Source organism: Rhinoraja longicauda, chromosome 40 (assembly GCF_053455715.1).
Source record: "Rhinoraja longicauda isolate Sanriku21f chromosome 40, sRhiLon1.1, whole genome shotgun sequence".
NCBI lineage: Eukaryota > Metazoa > Chordata > Chondrichthyes > Rajiformes > Arhynchobatidae > Rhinoraja > Rhinoraja longicauda.
The window spans coordinates 2,986,620-3,006,998 of NC_135992.1; the positions used below are offsets into that span (position 1 = coordinate 2,986,620).

At 50.7% G+C, this 20,379-nt stretch overlaps 2 protein-coding genes across 3 annotated transcripts in view; one reads left to right on the top strand and one right to left on the bottom strand.

Annotated features, from left to right (window-relative positions):
* The first annotated feature begins 581 nt into the window (after positions 1-581).
* Positions 582-20,379, top strand: part of LOC144611492 (protein FAM227A-like) — an 86,119-nt gene continuing 66,321 nt past the window's right edge. Inside the window, exons 1-2 of one of the 2 annotated variants that reach the window (XM_078430622.1) lie at positions 582-686; positions 14,064-14,209. In XM_078430622.1, coding sequence (XP_078286748.1) covers positions 14,086-14,209 — 124 coding nt within the window. In that variant the 5' untranslated portion in view covers positions 582-686; positions 14,064-14,085. Of the gene's footprint in view, positions 687-13,808; positions 14,210-20,379 lie in introns of those variants that run through there. The other variant, XM_078430623.1, reaches the window with a different exon arrangement.
* On the bottom strand, positions 2,685-12,410 carry cby1 (chibby 1, beta catenin antagonist). Its single transcript, XM_078430391.1, has 5 exons — positions 12,307-12,410; positions 10,905-11,003; positions 9,276-9,381; positions 7,847-7,962; positions 2,685-4,014 (listed from the first exon to the last, which is right to left on the bottom strand). Exons 2-5 carry the CDS (start codon positions 10,980-10,982, stop codon positions 3,934-3,936), a joined length of 381 nt encoding a protein of 126 aa, XP_078286517.1. The 5' UTR covers positions 10,983-11,003; positions 12,307-12,410; the 3' UTR covers positions 2,685-3,933.

The window sequence follows — 20,379 nt, forward strand, 5'->3', positions numbered from 1 at the left end:
TCCATTTCCTTCCTGCAATGTGGCAATTTCTGATACTCACTGACCATTGGAATAAACCCTTTTTATTTTAAAATTACAACTGTATTGCCTTTCCCCTCCGTAGTTGGGTATATCACCCTTTTTACAACCACGTCTGTTCTGTCTCCTTTCTTATCTCTATTTCTCCTAAATATATCGAAGTTCAATTTTAGTTCAGTTATTTTTTTATTAATGCTAAATATAGACCTTCCTACACAATTAATGCTTCTAGATTTCTATATTATTGTACATTGTAATACATAAAACTTCAAAACACTTATCCGAATTTGAAGAGCCACTATGGACTTTTACACATTTGGGCAGATGGGAAGTGTTTAGAGGGCTATGGGCCAAATGCCAGCAAATTGGACTAGCCCAGAATGCCAATTTGGGCAGTGTGGACAACGTGGGACAAAGGCCTTGTTTCCAAGCTATGTAGCTGCACGATTAAAATGGCTTCCTCTTGATTCCAGCTTGATTCCATAATTCTATGATGGTTCCATTGGATATCATTCTGACGTTCAGCAGTCTGTAGAGTTGTTGCCTTACAGCACTGGAGAACCAAGATCGATCCTGACTAAGGCTGCTGTCTGTACGGAGTTTGTACGTTCTCCACGTGGGTTTTCTCTGAGATCTTCGGTTTCCTCCCACACTCCAAAGACACGGAGGTTTGTAGGTTAAGTGGCCTCTGTAAATTTCCCCTTAGTGCGTTGAATAGAACTAGTGTATGGGTGGTGTAAGAAAATAACTGCAGATGCTGGTACAGATCGAAGGTATTTATTTACAAAATGCTGGAGTAACTCAGCGGGTCAGGCAGCATCTCAGGAGAGAAGGAATGGGTGACGTTTCGGGTCGAGACCCTTCTTCAGACTGATGTCAGGGGGGCGGGACAAAGGAAGGATATAGGTGGAGACAGGAAGACAGTGGGAGATCTGGGAAGGGGGAGGGGAAGAGAGGGACAGAGGAACTATCTAAAGTTGGAGAAGTCAATGTTCATACCACTGGGCTGCAAACTGCCCAGGCGAAATATGAGGTGCTGTTCCTCCAATTTCCGGTGGGCCTCACTATGGCACTTGAGGAGGCCCATGACAGAAAGGTCAGACTGGGAATGGGAGGGGGAGTTGAAGTGCTCAGCCACCGGGAGATCAGATTGGTTAGTGCGGACTGAGCGCAGGTGTTGAACGAAGCGATCGCCGAGCCTGCGTTTGGTTTCGCCGATGTAAATAAGTTGACATCTGGAGCAGCGGATGCAATAGATGAGGTTGGAGGAGGTGCAGGTGAACGTCTGTCTCACCTGGAAAGACTGTTTGGGGATCGCTGGTCGGCACGGGTTCGATAGGCTGAAGGGCCTGTTTCTACGCTGTGTCTCTAAACTAAACTAAGTTATTCACAGAAGAGGCAACTTACTGGCCTAAGTCAAGCTACACTTCAGGACTAATGCAAGTGAAGTACATGTGAAGTGAAGTACATTTGACAATAAACATGAAGTGCTAGTGCAAGTGAAGTACATGTGACAATAAACTGACCTTGACCGTGAAACCTTGTTTGATTGTTGGACGTTCGATGATGCCACTGTTGAGTAAGGAGTTCTCTCAGTGTTTTTTAATTTTAGTTTTTGTCTAGAGATATAGTGCGGAAACAGACCCTTCGGCCCACCGAGTCCACACCGACCAGCGACGCCCGCACATTAACACTACCCTACACACACACTAGGGACAATTTTACATTTATACCAAGCCAATTAACCTACAAACCTGTTTGGAGTGTGGGAGGAAACCGATGATCACAGAGAAAACCCACGTTGTCACGGTGAGAACGTACAAACTCCGTACAAACAGCACCCGTACTCAGGATGAAACCTGGGTCTCTTGTTCTGTAAGGCAGCAACTCCACCATGTTGCCCCAGTGTGCCAGTTAACTTTCAACCTGAACCATTACCGCCCTGAACCAAATTACTCATAAGAGTCATTGAGGAAACAGGCCCTACGGCCCAACTCGCCCACACCGGCCAACAATGTCCCAGCTGGAATTCTCTGCCTCAGAAGGCAGTGGAGGCCAATTCTCTGAATACATTCAAGAGAGAGCTAGATAAAGCTCTTAAGGATAGCGGAGTCAGGGAGTATGGGGAGAAAGCAGGAACGGGGTACTGATTGAGAATGATCAGCCATGATCACATTGAATGGCGGTGCTCGCTCGAAGGGCTGAATGGCCTACTCCTGCACCTATTGTCCATTGTCTATTGTCTACCCTAGTCCCACTTGCCTGCGCTTGGTCCATATCCCTCCAAACCTGTCCAATCCATGTACCTGTCCAACTGTTTCTTAAATGATGGGATAGTCCCTGCCTCAACTACCTCCTCTGGCAACTTGTTCCACCCACCACCCTCTAAGTGAAAACGTTACCCCTCCGATTCCTATTAAATCTTTTCCCCTTCACCTTGAACCTATGTCCTCTGGTCCTCGATTCCCCTACTCTGGATAAAAGACTGTGCATCGACCCGACCTATTCCTCTCATGAATTTGTATACATGATTTTGCTCATTGACTTCAGGGCTCTGTACGGGATGGTTCACAACCTCCTGCACAAATCCAGTTTCAACACCGTTCCACGCCAGCATCGTGAATGACTCCCGAATTAAAAACAGTGGAGGAGGCAACACGGGGGCATTAAAAATCACAGCATTTTAATTTAAAACAAATAAATACAGACACACAGAAACAAAAAGCGGTAAAAACGTACATACTGCCCCATCCTCAGCAACCCAATAATCAGCTTGACTGTTAATTCATTCCGCAGACCACACTAATAAAAGGCACACTAATAACAGACCACAAGCAAACAGGAGAAAACTGCACTGTTCGATTCAGCAGCAAGTTTCTCAATGATGACAGAGGGGAAAGCAGAGAGGTGTTTGTAATGGCTGGGAGATGGTTCAACCCAAGCAGAGGAGATGGAACACAAGCACGCGCTTTAACATTAACCGCACAGCAACAGCAAGGCATTAGGAACATCTAGTCCCACTAGTCAAGGCACCATTTGTACTCACGTGGTTTATTCGCTAACCCCTCTGTGCAAACCCCAGCAGGTGTAGCAGAAGGGAAAGGCTTGGCTGGGCCAAAAGCTAAAAAGTCAGTTGCAGAATTTGGATGAAATTAATAGATACAAAAATAGAAAATATATCTTCATTTCAGAGGCAGAAAGTGAGGTGAACCGTTTTAATGAAAAGGGCCGACTAGCCGTTGAAGGCCTGAGCTATAATTATGTGGGGTACTCTGTACCCAAAGCATCACTACTGTGCGTTATACTGGAGGTGGACTGCTTGAAGGTGAGAAGATGACCAGCTGATACAAACAGTGGTGGGTCCACGTGTTGTACCTTTTACAACAGAGATTCAGGGAAAGATGGATTACTTGTCTCTGGCAAATATCAACGGAAAACCTTCGAAACAAACACCAGAGGGTGAATGAATGCTCGTTGGCAAAGATGGTTGTGTATTAGACTACTGGGGTTTGTTTTAATTAGATCAGAACCTTTTTTAATGAAATTGGCCTTTGACTGGCTTGTGAAGGCTTGAGGCACGATTACGTGGGGTACTCTGTGCCCAAAGCCCAACCAGTATTCATTGTGTTGGGAGGTTTCTGACTAAACAAAGGGAGGTGGTGGCAAAACATTGTCGACCTTCTCAAAGCCCCACTCTGCCCCGCTGGGTGAAGCATTTGGCCGCTGCACAGCGCCGCTGCTTTGTGAGGCTGAGTGAGGATAGGCCGTGATGGGCGCGCGTGTGGGGGAATGCCCAGAAGGTATCGCGTGCAAGCCGACCCATTCCCACTGCTGACCAGCTGTCCTTCCTCTGCCCTCTCGCCAAAGCAGAGTGCTTCTGTCATCGGGTCTGCAGTCACACGGCAGCCCCCCCTCTCATTTCCTCCTGCGGTTGTGAGTTTTCAGCTCCTCCAGCTCCTTCTCCATCAGGTGGGATTCTGCTGTGGTTTCAGACAGCTGCAAGAAACAGATCCTGTCAAGCCAGAGCTGCCAGCCGCCCAGCATCGACCCCACACCTCCAATGCCAACTACCCCAATAGTCCCGACCCCAGCAATCCCTGCCCCCTGCTTTCACGTGGCGGCAGTGGACTCAGAGTTCTCCTCCCCACACCGGGGTCCTTACAGTCCCCTCACAATCACTCCAATACATCCCACTCTTGCAGACCGCTCCCACCGCCAGCTTTGCACATCCCATTACGTACATGAAGGGAGCTTGCTGGCGAGCAACATTCACAAGGATTGAGATGTTCTTGTGCACACATTGGGCGGTCACGGTGGGGCAGCGGTAGAGTTGCTGCCTTACAGCGAATGCAGCGCCGGAGACCCGGATTCCATCCCGACTACGGGTGCTGTCTGTACGGAGTTTGTACGTTCTCCCCGTGACCTGCGTGGGTTTTCTCCTAGACCTTGTGTTTCCTCCCACACTCCAAAGACGTGCAGGTTTGTAGGTCAATCGGCTTGGTAAATGTAAAAATTGTCCCTAGTGGGTGTAGGATAGTGTTAATGTGCGGGGATCGCTGGTCAGCGTGGACCCGGTGGGCCGAAGTGCCTGTTTCTGCGCTGTATCTCTAAACTAAACTAAGATGCAGTAGAGATGACAGGTAGATGCAGTAGGTGGTAGAGAAGGTAAGCCACACATTGGCCTTTCTTGTAGGAGAGCTGGAGTTAGAAACTGGGATATTTGGTACAATTTTATAGGTATTGGTGAGGACACTGGAATTTAGAAGGATGAGAGATCTTATCGAAACGTATAAGATTATTAAGGGGTTAGACACGTTAGAGGCAGGAAACATGTTCCCAATGTTGGGGGAGTCCAGAACAAGGGGCGACAGTTTAAGAATAACGGGTAGGCCATTTAGAACTGAGATGAGGAAAAACTTTTTCAGTCAGAGAGTTGTGAATCTGTGGAATTCTCTGCCTCAGAAGGCAGTGGAGGCCAATTCTCTGAATGCATTCAAGAGAGAGCTGGATAGAGCTCTTAAGGATAGCGGAGTCAGGGGGTATGGGGAGAAGGCAGGAACGGGATACTGATTGAGAATGATCAGCCATGATCACATTAAATGGCGGTGCTGGCTCGAAGGGCCGAATGGCCTCCTCCTGCACCTATTGTCTATTGTCTATTGTCACACCTGGAGTACTGCATGTTGTTCAGGTCGCCTTCTTTAAAAAAAGATTTACTGGCATTAGAGACAGTGCAAATGGGACTGATGGCTAATTCTTGAAATAAGAGGATTATCTCCATTTGTACTCAACAAGAGATAATCTAGAGGATTATAGATTCATATTCTTTGGATTTGAGAAGAATGAGGGTGATCTTTAGTCTTTACTTTAGACTTTAGAGATACAGGATGGAAACCGGCCCTTCAGCTTTGAGTCCGCGCTGACCAGCGATCATGCGTACACTAGCCCGATCCTACACACATTAGCGGCAATTTACAGAAGCCAATTAACCTACAAAACCTGCACATCTTTAGAATGTGGCAGGAAACCGGAGCACCCGGAGAGAACCCACGTGGTCTCAGGGAAAATGTGCAAATTTTTGAAGAGGGTGGAAAATCTGGAATTCCCGAGCCAGATGGGTTGTAGAAGCTAGATCGTCAGGGGTTACCTCAAGGGAAAGCTGTTAGGTTTATGACCGATGAAGAGATTGAGGGCAGACACAAAATGCTGGAGCAACTCAGCGGGACAGTCAGCGTCTCTGGAGAGAACGAATGGGTGACGTTTCTGGTTCAGACTCAGTGTGAAGAAGCGTCTCGACCCGAAACGTCACCCATTCCTTCTCTCCAGAGACGCTGCCTGGCAATAGACAATAGGTGCAGGAGGAGGCCATTCGGCCCTTCGAGCCAGCACTGCCATTCAATGTGATCATGGCTGATCACAATCAGTACCCCATTCCTGCCTTCTCCCCATACCCCCTGACTCCGCTATCCTTAAGAGCTCTATCTAGCTCTCTCTTGAATGCATCCAGAGAATTGGCCTCCACTGCCTTCTGAGGCAGAGAATTCCACAGATTTACAACTCTCTGACTGAAAACGTTTTTCCTCATCTCAGTTCTAAATGGCCTACCCCTTATTCTTAAACTGTGGCCCCTGGTTCTGGACTCCCCCAACATTGGGAACATGTTTCCTGCCTCTAACGTGTCCAACCCCTTAATACGTTTCGATAAGATCTCCTCTCATCCTTCTAAATTCCAGTGTATACAAGCCGAGTCGATCCAGTCTTTCAACATACGACAGTCCCGCCATTCCGGGAATTAACCTAGTAAATCTACGCTGCACGCCCTCAATAGCAAGAATATCCTTCCTCAAATTTGGAGACCAAAACTGCACACAGTACTCGAGGTGCGGCCTCACTAGGGCCCTGTACAACTGCAGGACCTATTTGCTCCTATACTCAACTCCTCTTGTTATGAAGGCCAACATTCCACAGTCTGAAGAAGGGTCTCGACCCGAAACGTCACCCATTCCCCTTCTCTCCCGAGATGCTGCCTGACCTGCTGAGTTACTCCAGCATTTTGTGAATAAATACCTTCGATTTGTACCAGCATCTGCAGTTATTTTCTTATATTCCATTGGCTTTCTTCACTGCCTGCTGTACCTGCATGCTTCCTTTCAATGACTGATGCACTAGGACACCCAGATCTCATTGTACATCCCCTTTTCCTAACTTGACACCATTCAGATAATACTCTGCCTTCCTATTCTCACACTTATCCACATTAAACTGCATCTGCCATGCATCCGCCCACTCACACAACCTGTCCAAGTCACCCTGCAACCTCATAGCATCTTCCTCACAGTTCACACTGCCACCCAGCTTTGTATCATCTGCAAATTTGCTAATGGTACTTTTAATCCCTTGCTCCAGCATTTTGTGTCTGCCTTCGATTTGGACCAGCATCTGCAGTTCTTTGCTACACATAAGAGATTGAGGGCTATGGGTACTGGCAGAGCAGCGGTGAAGCTTGGGGCAAATCAGCCATGATCATGTTGAATGGCGGGGCAGGTTGAGGGGCCGATCAATGCGCTTCAGCTCCAATTGCCTGATGTTCACCCCCACCCTCCAACCTCCCCTAAATCACTCCTGCCCCACTCTCTTGTAAATTGCCTCCCCACCACCACACACTCCCCACCCCCACACTGTGCCAGCCTTGCCCACCCCCACACTCCCCACCCCGCCCACACACTCCCCACCCTCACACTGTGCCAACCTTGCCCCCCCTACACCCTCCCCACCCGCACCCTCCCCACCCGCACACTCCCCATCCCCGCCCACACTCCCCACACCCTCCCCACCCACACACTCCCCACCCCCACACTCCCCACACCGTGCCCAACCCCACTGCCAACCGTGCCCAGCCCCACACCCTCCCCACCCCCACTCCCCAACCCCACCCCCACTCCCCACCCCCACACTCACACCGTGCCCACCCCCACTGTGCCAACCCCCACACCGTGCCCACCCCCACTGTGTCAACCGTGCCCACCCCCACACCCTCCCCGCCCGCACACTCCCCACCCCCACACCCTCCCCACCCTCACATCGTGCCCACCCCCACTCCCCAAATTCCCCACCCACACTGTACCAACCTTGCTTTCCCACCCCCACACACTCCCCACCCCCACACACTTCCCACCCCCACACTCCCCACCCCCACACCGTGCCCACCCCCACACTGTGCCAACCGTGCCCACCCCCACACACTCCCCACCCCCACACCCTCCGCCTTCCTCCAGTAAAAGCAGAGGGTCCCCTCGTGCCCGCGCTGATCCCACCACCAGCCGCTCACCATGTCCAGCAGGATGTCAATTTTCAGCCGCAGGAGATTGTTCTCCTCCTCCAGCTGCTGGTTGCGCCTCTTCAGGCGGTGAACCTCCTTGTGCGGCCCGCCATCACGTGCAGACTCTAAAGCACAACAAAGCCACGGGATGGACAAAGCTCACCGTTACACACAACGCCGACCCGGGTGTGAACGGAGAGGGATGATTTGTGTCGGATGCAACTGCTGACGATATCTCCCTTTGCTTTGTCGTCACCTTCTCCGAGATAACAATCGACTATCCTACATTTTCCTCAATCTGCATCTCTTTTGATCTCTTGCACGTCTTTATCTCTGTAACTCCCTCTCCCGACGCTCAATCTGAAGAAGAGTGTCAACAATAGACACAGGAGTAGGCCATTCGGCCCTTCGAGCCAGCACCACCATCCAATGTGATCATTCTCAATCAGTACCCCGTTCCTGCCCTCTCCCCGTACCTCCTGACTCCGCTATCATTAAGAGCTCTATATAGCTCTCTCTTGAAAGTATCCAGAGAATTGGCCTCCACCCGAGACATCACCCATTCCTTCTATCCAGAGATGCCCGAGTGACTCCAGCATTTTGTCTAGCTTTGTGTAAACCCGCATTTGGAGTTCCTTACTACACATGGAACTGCAGATGCTGATTTACACCGAAGATAGACACAAAATGCTGGAGTAACTCAGCGGGACAGGCAGCGTCTCTGGAGAGAAAGAATGGGTGACTTTTCGGGTCGAGACCCTTCTTCAGAATCATTCAGTGGAATTTGATGTGAAAGTTAGTGGTGGTGTTGATCGTACAGCTAGAAGCCGGTAGAGACACTGCCTCACAGTGCCAGAGACGCGAGTTCGATCCTGGCCTCGGGTGCTGCCCGTGTGGAGTTTGCATGTTGTCCCGATGACCGTTTGGGTTTCCCTGGGATGCTCCGGTTTTCTCCCACATCCCAAAGACGTGCGGTTTTGTAGAATAATTGGTCTGTAAATTGTCCCTTGTGTGTGTGTGTGTGTGTGTGTGTGTGTGTGTTGGGAGCGGATGAGAAAGTGGGATAACATCGACTAGTGGGAACAGGTGATCGATGGTCAGCATGGACCCGGTGGACTGAAGGGCCAGTTTCCACACTGAATCTTTCAATTTAATTCAGTTCAACAGCTGCTGCTCACGGTTGTGCTAATTCAGGTTCAATCCTGACCTCGGCCGCTGTCTGTGTGGCGGTTTTACACTGTCTCTCTGTGACTGCGTGCGCTTCCCCTAATGGGGTCACAGGGAGAACATACAAGTTAATCGGCCGCTGTAAATTGCCCCTAGTGTAGGTGAGTGGTGAAGTAAGAATGAATAGAGATCATTTGGTGCTTGTAACTGAATATTGTTGCAATTAGTTTGGAATGCAATGCTTTAATGTTTAAAAACCAGTTCAACAAACCTGATACCCACTGTCCATTGTCAAACTTCAGGCTCTGCCCTCCAATATTCATTGCAGGAGCGCCGTGATCCAGCCCCAGTTCAACTTCCCGGGCCACACGATCCAGCTGCAAAACAGAGGTGACACAAGAGTCACAGGGTTACACTGGGGTTTCTGAAGGTGTCCACAAACTGGAACTGGGCGGCAGTCCAACAGAGGCAAAGCTCCCTCATCCCACCACCACTCCCACAGGGGCACTGTTTCAGCCTGTGCCGGCTTGGATAAACAGAACGACTGATGGTGCATTCGTCAGATCTGCCGATCTGGAGAGAAGGGCTCCCTCCAAACACTACTCAGCTACGAGCACCAAATCATCTTCAATCTCCTCCCACTCCATCACGTGCCCTGCTGGCGATAGTTACCACAATGTGCACAGAGTCTTTTTCACCATGGTAGGGGGAATCAAGAACTAGAGGGCAGAGGTTTGAAGTGAGAGGGGAAAGATTTAATCAAAACCCGAGGGGCAACTTTTTCACACAGATGCCCCATCTACACTTGCCTGCGTTTGGTCCATATCCCTCTCAAACATTCTTATACATGCACCTGTCCCAAGTGTATTTTCAATGCTGTTATAGTACCTGCCTCAACTTCCTCCTCTGGCAGCTCGTTACGCATACTCACCACCCTCTGTGTGGAAAACGTTGACCCTCAACAATCATATAAACGCACAGAGTCCTTTGCCCAGAATAGGGAAATACGAGAACCAAAGGACATGGGTTTAAGGTTGGGGGGGGGGGAGATTTAATGGGAACCTGATGGGTGACCTTTGTACACCAAACAGGCAAGATGTGGGACAGGCAGCATCTCTGGAGAGAAGGAACGTTTCAGGTTAAGACCCGTCTTCAGACTGGTTAGGGAAAAGGGAAAACAAGAGATATAGACGATGATGTAGAGAGATAAAGAACAACGCATGAAAGATATGCAGAAACGATGATGGAGCTAACAGGCCATTGTCAGTTGTTTAAAGAAGAAGGATCCCCACCCGAACATCACCCATTCCTTCTCTCCAAAGATGCTGCCTGTCCTGTTGAGTGACTCCAGCTTTTTGTGTCTATCTTCGGTTTAAACCAGCATCTGCAGTTCCTTCCTACACATTGTTAGCTGCTTGTTGGGTGAAAACGAGAAGCTGGTGTGACTTAGGTCGGGGAGGGATAGAGAGAGAGAATGCCGGGGTTACTTGAAGTTAGAGAAATTAATATTCATACCACTGGGCTGTAAGCTGCCCAAGCAAAATATGAAATGCTGTTAAAACAACCGGGAGATCAGGTAGGTTCAGGCGGACTGAATGAAGGTGTTCAGCAAAACAATTGCCCAGTCTACGTTTGGTCTCGCTGATGTATAAGAGTCCACATCTTGAACAAGTAGATGACGATGGAGGAGGTACAAGTGAAGTTTAGAGGAATATGGACCAAAAGTTTGGCAAATGGGACTAGCTTAGATGGGGCATCTTGGTTGGTGTAGAAGGGCTGGACCGAAGGGCTTGTTTCTGTTCTGTATGACCCCATAACTAAAGGCACCAGGATCTATGTGGCAGAACTTTAGTATGGTCTGGCATGACTTGACAAGATGGAAGCCCCAAATCCAGCGTACCGTGTGTAAACTGGAAAGAGAAGCTGACTTTCTAGGTGGTGTTTTCTTCGGACTAAACACATTCCCAAACAGAGGCATGGCTCCACGTCAGACTGTAACCTGCCCGTGCATAAAGTAGACAATCAGCCAAAGATAGTCCCTCCCTCAACCCCACTCCCTCCGCCGACTGTTCTCTCCCTCCTCCCCTACTCTTTCTACCTCTCCCCTCCCTCCTTCTCACCCTTCCCCTCACCCCTTCTCCCTCTCCCTCCTCTCCCCTTCTCCCTCTCTCCTCCCCTCTTTCCCTCTCTCCCCTCACCCCTTCTCCCTCTCCTCACCCCTCCTTCTCTCCTCTCACCCCTCCCTCTCCCCTCCCCTCTATCTCTTCTTACATCTCCGTCTCTCCTCTCACCCCTTCTCCCTTTCTCCCCTCTCTCCTCCCCTCCCTCCTTCTCTTACCCTTTCCCTCCCTCCTCTCACCCCATTCTCCCTCTCCCTCCTCACACCCTTTCTCCTCTCCCTCCTCCCCTCTCTCTCTCTCCTCTCACCCCTCCCTCTCTCCTCACCCCTTCTCCCTCTCTCCTGCCCCCCTCTCTCCTCTCACCTGTCCCTCCTCTCCCCTCCCTCTCTCCTCTCCCACTATCCCCTCTCTTCTCTCCTCTCTAACTCTCCTCCCACTTCTGTCCCTCCCTCCTCCCTCACTTCTTTTCCCCTCTTCTCCCCCTCGCACCCCCCTCTCGCACCCCCTCTCTCCCCCCCTCTCTTCCCCCTCCCTCTCCCTCTCTTCCCCCTCCATCTCCCCCTCCCTCTCCCTCTCTTCCCCCTCCATCTCCCCCTCCCTCTCCCTCTCTTCCCCCTCCATCTCCCCCTCCCTCTTCCCCCCTATCTCTTCCCCCGCTCTCTCTCCCCTCCCTCTCTTTCCTCCTCCCCCTCTCCCCCCTCCCCCTCTCCCCCTCCCCCTCTCCCCCCTCCCCCTCCCCCTCTCCCCCCTCCCCCTCCCTCCCCCTCCCTCTCTTTCCCCCTCCCCCTCTCTCCCCCCCTCCCCCCCCTCTTTCCCCCCCTCCCTTTCCCACTCTCTCTTCCTCCCTCTCTCACTCTCCCACTATCCCCTCTCCCCTCCCCCTCTCCCCCCCTCTCTCTCCCTCCCCCCCTCTCTCTCCCTCCCCCTCCCTCCCCCCCTCTCTCTCCCTCCCCCTCCCTCCCCCCCTCTCTCTCCCTCCCCCTCCCTCCCCCCCTCTCTCTCCCTCCCCCTCTCTCTCCCTCCCCCTCCCTCCCCCCCTCTCTCTCCCTCCCCCTCCCTCCCCCCCTCTCTCTCCCTCCCCCTCCCTCCCCCCCCTCTCTCTCCCTCCCCCTCCCTCCCCCCCTCTCTCTCCCCCCCCCTCTCCCCTCCCCCCCCTCTCCCCTCCCCCCTCTCTCCCCGCACCGGCGGTTGGTGCCCGTGTCCGTGTCCAGGGGGCGCGAGGCCTCAGGCGCCCCTTCCGCCGCCGCGTCACACGCGCGCGCCCCGTCCCCACGGCAACGGCCGCGCCGCACACGTGACCCAGAGAGGGTGAGAGAGACAGAGAGGGAGAGGGAGAGAGGAGGGAGAGAGAGGAGAGAGAAAGAGAGGGAGAGAGAGAGAGAGAGAGAGGGAGAGGGAGAGATTGACAGAGAGAGAGAGAGATTGACAGAGAGAGAGGGACAGAGAGAGAGGGAGAGGAAGCAGGGAGGAGAGAGAGAGGGGGGAAGGAGATGGAGGGAGAGGGACAGAGAGAGAGCGAGAGAGGCAGGGTGGGAGAGAGAGAGAGGGAGAGGGAGAGATTGACAGAGAGAGAGGGACAGAGAGAGAGGGAGAGGAAGCAGGGAGGAGAGAGAGGGGGGAAGGAGATGGAGGGAGAGGGACAGAGAGAGAGCGAGAGAGGCAGGGTGGGAGAGAGAGAGAGGGAGAGAATGAGTGAGAGAGAGGCGGAGAGGGAGTGAGAGGAAGGGGGGAGATGGAGGGAGAGAAAAGAGGAGAGGAGGGAGAGAGAGAGAGAAGGAAATGAAGCAGGGAGGGAGCGAGGGAGAACAGAGGAGAGAAGGGAGAATGAGAGGGAAGGAAGGAAAGAGAAGAGAGATGAGAGAGGGAAGGATGGTAAGGGGAGGGATGAGGGAGGAAGATGAGGGGAGAAGAGAGGGAAAGAATGGGATGGAGGGAGAGAAGTTCCCAATGTTGGGGGAGTCCAGAACCAGGGGCCACAGTTTAAGAATAAGGGGTCGGCCATTTAGAACTGAGATGAGGAAAAAGGAGTTGCAAATCTGTGGAATTCTCTGCCTCAGAAGGCAGTGGAGGCCAATTCTCTGAATGCATTCAAGAGAGAGCTAGATAGAGCTCTGAAGGATAGCGGAGTCAGGGGGTATGGGGAGAAGGCTGGAACGGGGTACTGATTGAGAATGATCAGCCATGATCACATTGAATGGTGGTGCTGGCTCGAAGGGCCGAATGGCCTACTCTTGCATCTATTGTCTAGAAGGGAGAGTTGGCAGAAAGGAGAGAGGAGGAAGAGGGAGGGGCAGGGGAGAAAGGCGTGAGAGAGAGGAGAGGGAGGCAGAGAAAAGGGAGGGGGAGAGAAGGGGAGGCAGGATGAGAGAAGGGGGCAAAGAGGGGGAGGAGGCAGGGAGGGAGAGAGTGGAGGAAGGAGGGAGGAAGGGAGTCTGGTTGGGAGGAGATGAGTGGGAGTGTGGGTGGAAAGACATGAATGAGGAGTAATTAGGGGGTGAGTGGGGAACGAAAGAGGAGGGGAGGAAGGAAGAAAAAATGGCGATGAGGGGTGGGCAGGGAGCGGAGGGATGGGTGGGGTGGGCAGTGAGGAAAAAACGGAGGGGGCTGGAGATGCAGAAATTTAGATGGGGACAGCAAAAGGGAGGAAGGAGATTGGAGAAGATTGGCTGGAGTGGTAGAGGGAACGAGTGAGACTGAGGGCGAGGTTCTGTGAGTGATTGATAAGGGAGACAAAATGGATCTTCGTGTGGGTGATGGATATAGAACAAGAAAGATGAAGGGAGAAGAAGTGGAAAACAAAGCCCAACCTTGCCCTTCAGCAACCGAGTCACTCACACCTTCCCCCTTCCACCTCACCCTTCACACGTTCAACCCCCACACAAACTGTGCAACAGTCGACCTACGCTGAGCCTAAGCAAGTCTTTGTTCCCGTCTCCCAGTGTATTCGGGAGAAGAGGCACGATGGCCGACATTAACTGTGACCTCACGCGCTTTGAAATCTATGAGGAGGATCTGAATGTACCGCTGGAGGTGGCGGCCAAGCAGAGACGTCAGCTGCAGCAGCACATGGTGAAGTTACCTGCATGCATCCTTCTATTGATGAACCTGGCAGGTGCGAGAGGTCGTTGGAGGGGACAGGGCAGCGCAGAAACCAGGGACATGTTGCTCACGGCATTCCCAGGGTTTGTGGTTGGGTTGTATCTTGCCACACTTCGGCGGGGCACTGAGAGAGCGCTTCTGTGCTGAACACCTTCCTGTGAATAAACCTTGAAGATTGACAATGAGGGGTGATCTTATAGAGGAATAGACAATAGGTACAGGAGTAGGCCATTTGGCCCTTCAAGCCAGCACCACCATTCAATGTGATCATGGCTGATCATTCTCAATCAGTACCCCGCTCCTGCCTTCAGACCCCCTGACTCCGCTATCCTTAAGAGCTCTATCTAGCTCTCTCTTGAATGCGTTCAGAGACTTGGAGAGACTGCCTTCTGAGGCAGTGAATTCCACAGATTTACAACTCTCTGACTGAAAAAGTTTGTCCTTAATAATCTTATATGTTTCGATAAGATCATCGGGTATAGACAATAGGTGCAGGAGTAGGTCATTCGGCCCTTCGAGCCAGCACCGCCATTCAATGTGATCATGGCTGATCATTCACAATCAGTACCCTGTTCCTGCCTTCTCCCCATACCCCCTGACTCCACTATCTTTAAGAGCTCTATCTAGCTCCCTCTTGAAAGCACCCAGAGAACTGGCCTCCACTGCCTTCTGAGGCAGAGACTTCCACAGATTTACAACTCTCTGACTGAAAATGGTAGACGCTTGCGCAGATATGGGGAATTGAGGACCAGAGGACATAGGTTCACGGTGAAGGGGAAAAGACTTAATGGGAATCTGAGGGGTAACTTTTTCACACAAAGGGTGGTGGGTGTTTGGAACGAGCTGCCGGAGGAGGTAGTTGAGGCTGGGACTATCCCAACGTTTAAGAAACAGTTGGACAGGTACATGGACAGGACAGGTTTAGAGGGATATGGGCCAAACGCAGGCAGGTGGGACTAGTGTAGCTGGGACATGTTGGCCGGTGTGGGCAAGTTGGGCCGAAGGGCCTGTATGATTCTCGATTGTGAGCCTGGGTAATAGATGTAAAAACAAGAAGTGCTGAAGATATTGAGCAGGTCACGCACAACCTTGGCAAAGAGGATCAGTTAATATTACAAGGACCATTTAGGACCATTTGTCAGAACTGCGAAATAAATAAAATGTAATTTTACGTTGCTGAGAAGTTGGTAGGAAGAATGGATAGGACAAACAGGATTTTGTGTGAAAGGACAAAAGACCAGGTCAAGTGAGTTGATCGATTTAAAGATATCAGTAGTGAGGAAGGCAAATGCAATGCATGCATTTATTTTGAGAGGACTAGAATACAAAAACAGGGATGTAATGCTGAGGCTCTACAAGGTGCTGGTCAGACCGAATTTGGAGTATTGTGAGCAATTTTGGGCACCGTATCTGAGGAAGGGATTAAAAGTACCATTAGCAAATTTGCAGATTATACAAAGCTGGGTGGTAGTGTGAACTGTGAGGAAGATGCTATGAGGTTGCAGGGTGACTTGGACAGGTTGTGTAAGTGGGCAGATGCATGGCAGATGCAGTTTAATGTGGATAAGTGTGAGGTTATCCATTTTTGTGGTAAGAATAGGAAGGCAGATTATTATCTGAATGATGTCAAGTTAGTAAAAGGGGACGTACAACGAGATCTGGGTGTCCTAGTGCATCAGTCACTGAAAGGAAACATGCAGGTACAGCAGGCAGTGAAGAAAGCCAATGGAATGTTGGCCTTCATAACAAGAGGAGTTGAGTATAGGAGCAAAGAGGTCCTTCTGCAGTTGTACAGGGCCCTAGTGAGACCGCACCTGGAGTACTGTGTGCAGTTTTGGTCTCCAAATTTGAAGAAGGATATTCTTGCCATTGAGGGCGTGCAGCGTAGGTTTACTAGGTTAATTCCCGGAATGGCGGGACTGTCATATGTTGAAAGACTGGAGCGACTAGGCTTGTTTACACTGGAATTTAGATGATGAGAGGGGATCTTATTGAAACGTATAAGATTATTAAGGGGTTGGACACGTTAGAGGCAGGAAACATGTTCCCAGTGTTGGGGGAGTCCAGAACCAGGGGCCACAGTTTAAGAATAAGGGGTAGGCCATTTAGAACGGAGTTGAGGAAAAACTTTTTCAGTCAGAGAGTTGTAAATCTGTGGAATTCTCTGCCTCAGAAGGCAGTGGAGGCCAATTCTCTGAATGCATTCAAGAGAGAGCTAGATAGAGCTCAAGGATAGCGGAGTCAGGGGGTATGGGGAGAAGGCAGGAACGGGGTACTGATTGAGAATGATCAGCCATGATCACATTGATTGGCGGTGCTAGCTCGAAGGGCCGAATGCACCTATGGTCTATTGTCTATTGTCTAAAAACAGGGATGTATTGCTGAGGTTCTACAAGGTGCTGGTCAGACCGAATTTGGAGTATCGTGAGCAATTTTGGGCACCGTATCTGAGGAAGGATGTGCTGGCTCTGGAGAAGGTCCACAGGATCCCAGGAATGAATGGGCTAACAAATGATGAGCGTTTGACAGCACCGGGCCTGTACTCGCTGGAGTTTAGAAGGATGAGGGGGGATCTCATTGAAATTTATCGAATAGTGAAAGGCCTGGATATAGTGGATGTGGAGAGGATGTTTCCACTGGTGGGAGAGTCTAGGACCAGTGGCCTCAGAATTAAAGGACGTTCGTTTAGGAAGGAGATGAGGATGAATTTCTTTTGTCAGAGGGTGGTGAATCTGTGGAATTCACTGTCACAGAAGGCTGTGGAACCCAAGTCAATGGGTTTTTTAAGGCAGAGATAGATTCTTAATTAGTACAGGTGTCAGGGGTTATGGGGAGAAGGTAGAATGGGGTTAAGAGGGTAAGATAGATCGGCCATGATTGACTTGATAGGCCGAATAGCCTAATTCTGCTATCACTTATGAACTTATACAGCATGGAAACAGTGTGGACTCGGCAGGGGAAAGAAAGGCAAATGCAATGCTTGCATTTATTTTGAGAGGACTAGAATACAAAAACCGGGATGTAATGCTGATGTGCTGGTCAGACCGAGTTTGGAGTATCGTGAGCAATTTTGGGCACCGTATCTGAGGAAGGATGTGCTGGCTCTGGAGAAGGTCCACAGGAGCTTAAGGCCTATCAAGTCAATCATGGCCGAGCACAGGAGGTTTACGAGAATGATCCCAGGAATGAATGGGCTAACAAATGATGAGAGTTTAACAGCACCGGGCCTGTACTCGCTGGAGTTTAGAAGGGATTCCTGGAATGGCGGGACTGACATATGTTGAAAGACTGGAGCGACTAAGCTTGTATACACTGGAATTTAGAAGGATGAGAGGAGATCTTATCGAAACGTATAAGATTATTAAGGTGTTCGACACGTTAGAGGCAGGAAACATGTTCCCAATGTTGGGGGAGTCCAGAACAAGGGGCCACAGTTTAAGAATAAGGGGTAGGCCATTTAGAACGGAGATGAGGAAAAACTTTTTCAGTCAGAGAGTTGTGAATCTGTGGAATTCTCTGCCTCAGAAGGCAGTGGAGGCCAATTCTCTGAATGCATTGAAGAGAGAGTTAGATAGAGCTCTTAAAGATAGCGGAGTCAGGGGGTTTGGGGAGAAGGCAGGAATGGGGTACTGATTGAGAATGATCAGCCATGATCACATTGAATGGCGGTGCTGGCTCGAGGGGCCGAATGGCCTCCTCCTGCACCTATTGTCTATTGGATGATGGGGGACCTCATTGAAACTTAACGAATAGTGAAAGGCCTGGATATAGCCTAATTCTGCTCCTGTCACTTATGAACTTATACAGCATGGAAACAGTGTGGACTCGACGGGCCAAAGGAAGGCAAATGCAACGCTTGCATTTATTTTGAGAGGACTAGAATACAAAAACAGGGATGTAGTGCTGAGGTTCTACAAGGTGCTGGTCAGACCGACCCGCACCTTGTAGAGGTGGCCCGCAAACTGCACCCAGGCAGCACCCGACTCTCTGGGTGCTGTGAGGCAGCAGCTCTACCCGCTGCGCCGCTGCACTGCCCCTTACTGAAGAACCCAGCAAATGCTAGCCACTTTATATGGAGAAGGGACTCATCAGACTCCTCACTCCGACATCTGAATGTTGCCTCTTGTACTGATACAAAGAGTAATCATATATGTAATCATATAGCCTATGTGATTAGGCTCAATGATCTACAGCCTAATCACACTAGAAAAATAGGTGCAGGAATAGGACATTCGGCCCTTTGAGCCAGCACCGCCATTCAATGTGATCATGGCTGATCATTCACAATCAGTACCCCGTTCCCGCCTTCTCCCCATATCTCCTGACTCCGCTATCTTTAAGAGCTCTATCTAACTGTCACATCCTACACACGAGGGGCAATTTTTACAGAAGCCAATTAAATGTCAAACCGGCACATCTTTGGAGTGTGGGAGACAATAGACAATAGGTGCAGGAGTAGGCCATTCGGCCCTTCGAGCCAGCACCGCCATTCAATGTGATCATGGCTGATCATTCTCAATCAGTACCCCGTTCCTGCCTTCTCCCCATACCCCCTGACTCCGCTATCCTTAAGAGCTCTATCTAGCTCTCTCTTGAATGCATTCAGAGAATTGGCCTCCACTGCTTTCTGAGGCAGAGAATTCCACAGATTCACAATTCTCTGACTGAAAAAGTTTTTCCTCATCTCCGTTCTAAATGGCCTACCCTTTATTCTTAAATGGTGGCCCCTTGTTCTGGACTCCCCCAACATTGGGAACATGTTTCCTGCCTCTAACGTGTCCAACCCCTTAATAATCTCATACGTTTCGATAAGATCCCCTCTCATCCTTCTAAATTCCAGTGTATACAGAAAACCAGAACACCTGGTGAAAGCCCTCACGTTCACATGAGGAATGTATAAACTCCACACTAACAGCACCCGTGGTCAGGATCGAACCCAGGTGTCTGGCACCGAAAGGCAGCAGCCCTACCGCTGCGCCACCGTGCCCTCAAAGAGCAGTGGCATGGGATGGGTGCAGATTAGCTGAAGGTTCAGAATGTGGTAGGCAAGGAAATGAGTGAAGTGTGGGCAAGATCCTGCCTGGTATTTAAAAACAGTTGTAAATCCATAAGCAAATAATTATTCTTTAATACATTAGACTAACAACGCATTGTTGATAGATGGTGCAGGGCGCTGGGGGACATTCTATGGGAGGCAGTGGTGTCTCACACAAACCAAGTGGGCTGTGGTCGACGGGAGCAGACCAAGGTCCTTGTGGAGAGGTTGACACTTCTGTCGAGGAGGGTTTAAACTCACTCAGCAAAGGGCTGGGAACCTCTCAGTTTTTAGTTTAGAGATACAGTGCTGAGTCTACGCCAACCAGCAATCTACACTAGCACTGTCCTACACACACTGGGGACAATTTACTTTTTCACCCAAGCCAATTAACCTACAAACCTGCACGTCTTTGGAGCGTGGGAGGAAACCGGAGCACCCGGAGAAAACCCACCAGTCACAGGGAGAATGTACAAACTCCGTACAGACAGCACCCGTAGTCAGGATCAAACCCCCGGTCTCTGGCTCTGTGAGGCAGCAACTCTACCGCCGTGCCACTTTGCGGGCCACAGTTTCAGAAGGGCAAAAGGGAAAGTTGGGTATGGAAGGTTGGTGGGTTTAGGAACCAAGCCAGGAAGCAGAAGAATGAGTTTGGTGGGCAGGAGGAAACAAAGAGAAAAAGAAGGTAAGTTTTTAGACAGTGGTTAACTAATTACACTACCATGCGAGCGAGGAGCCTCTGCGATGAAGGCAGTCAACCGAGCGAGGGTGAAGACTGATGTCGTGGCTAGTGTTGTAATGTGGAGTTAGGGGTGCCAACTATCTCACTCACAATTACGGGACAAGGTGACGTCACCGCCCCGCGCCCCACGTAACCCCAGACAGCGGCCACGTGCTCCCGCTCCACCAATGGCGGCCGCCCGGGCCAGGAGGCAGATTGCTACGCAACATCCGTTAGGCAAACACTCCGTTAGCCTACACTGTCTCGGTCGACAGCGGCCACTTAACAGAGGTTAGACAATAGACAATAGGTGCAGGAGGAGGCCATTCGGCCCTTCGAGCCAGCACCGCCATTCAATGTGATCATGGCTGATCACAATCAGTACCCCGTTCCTGCCTTC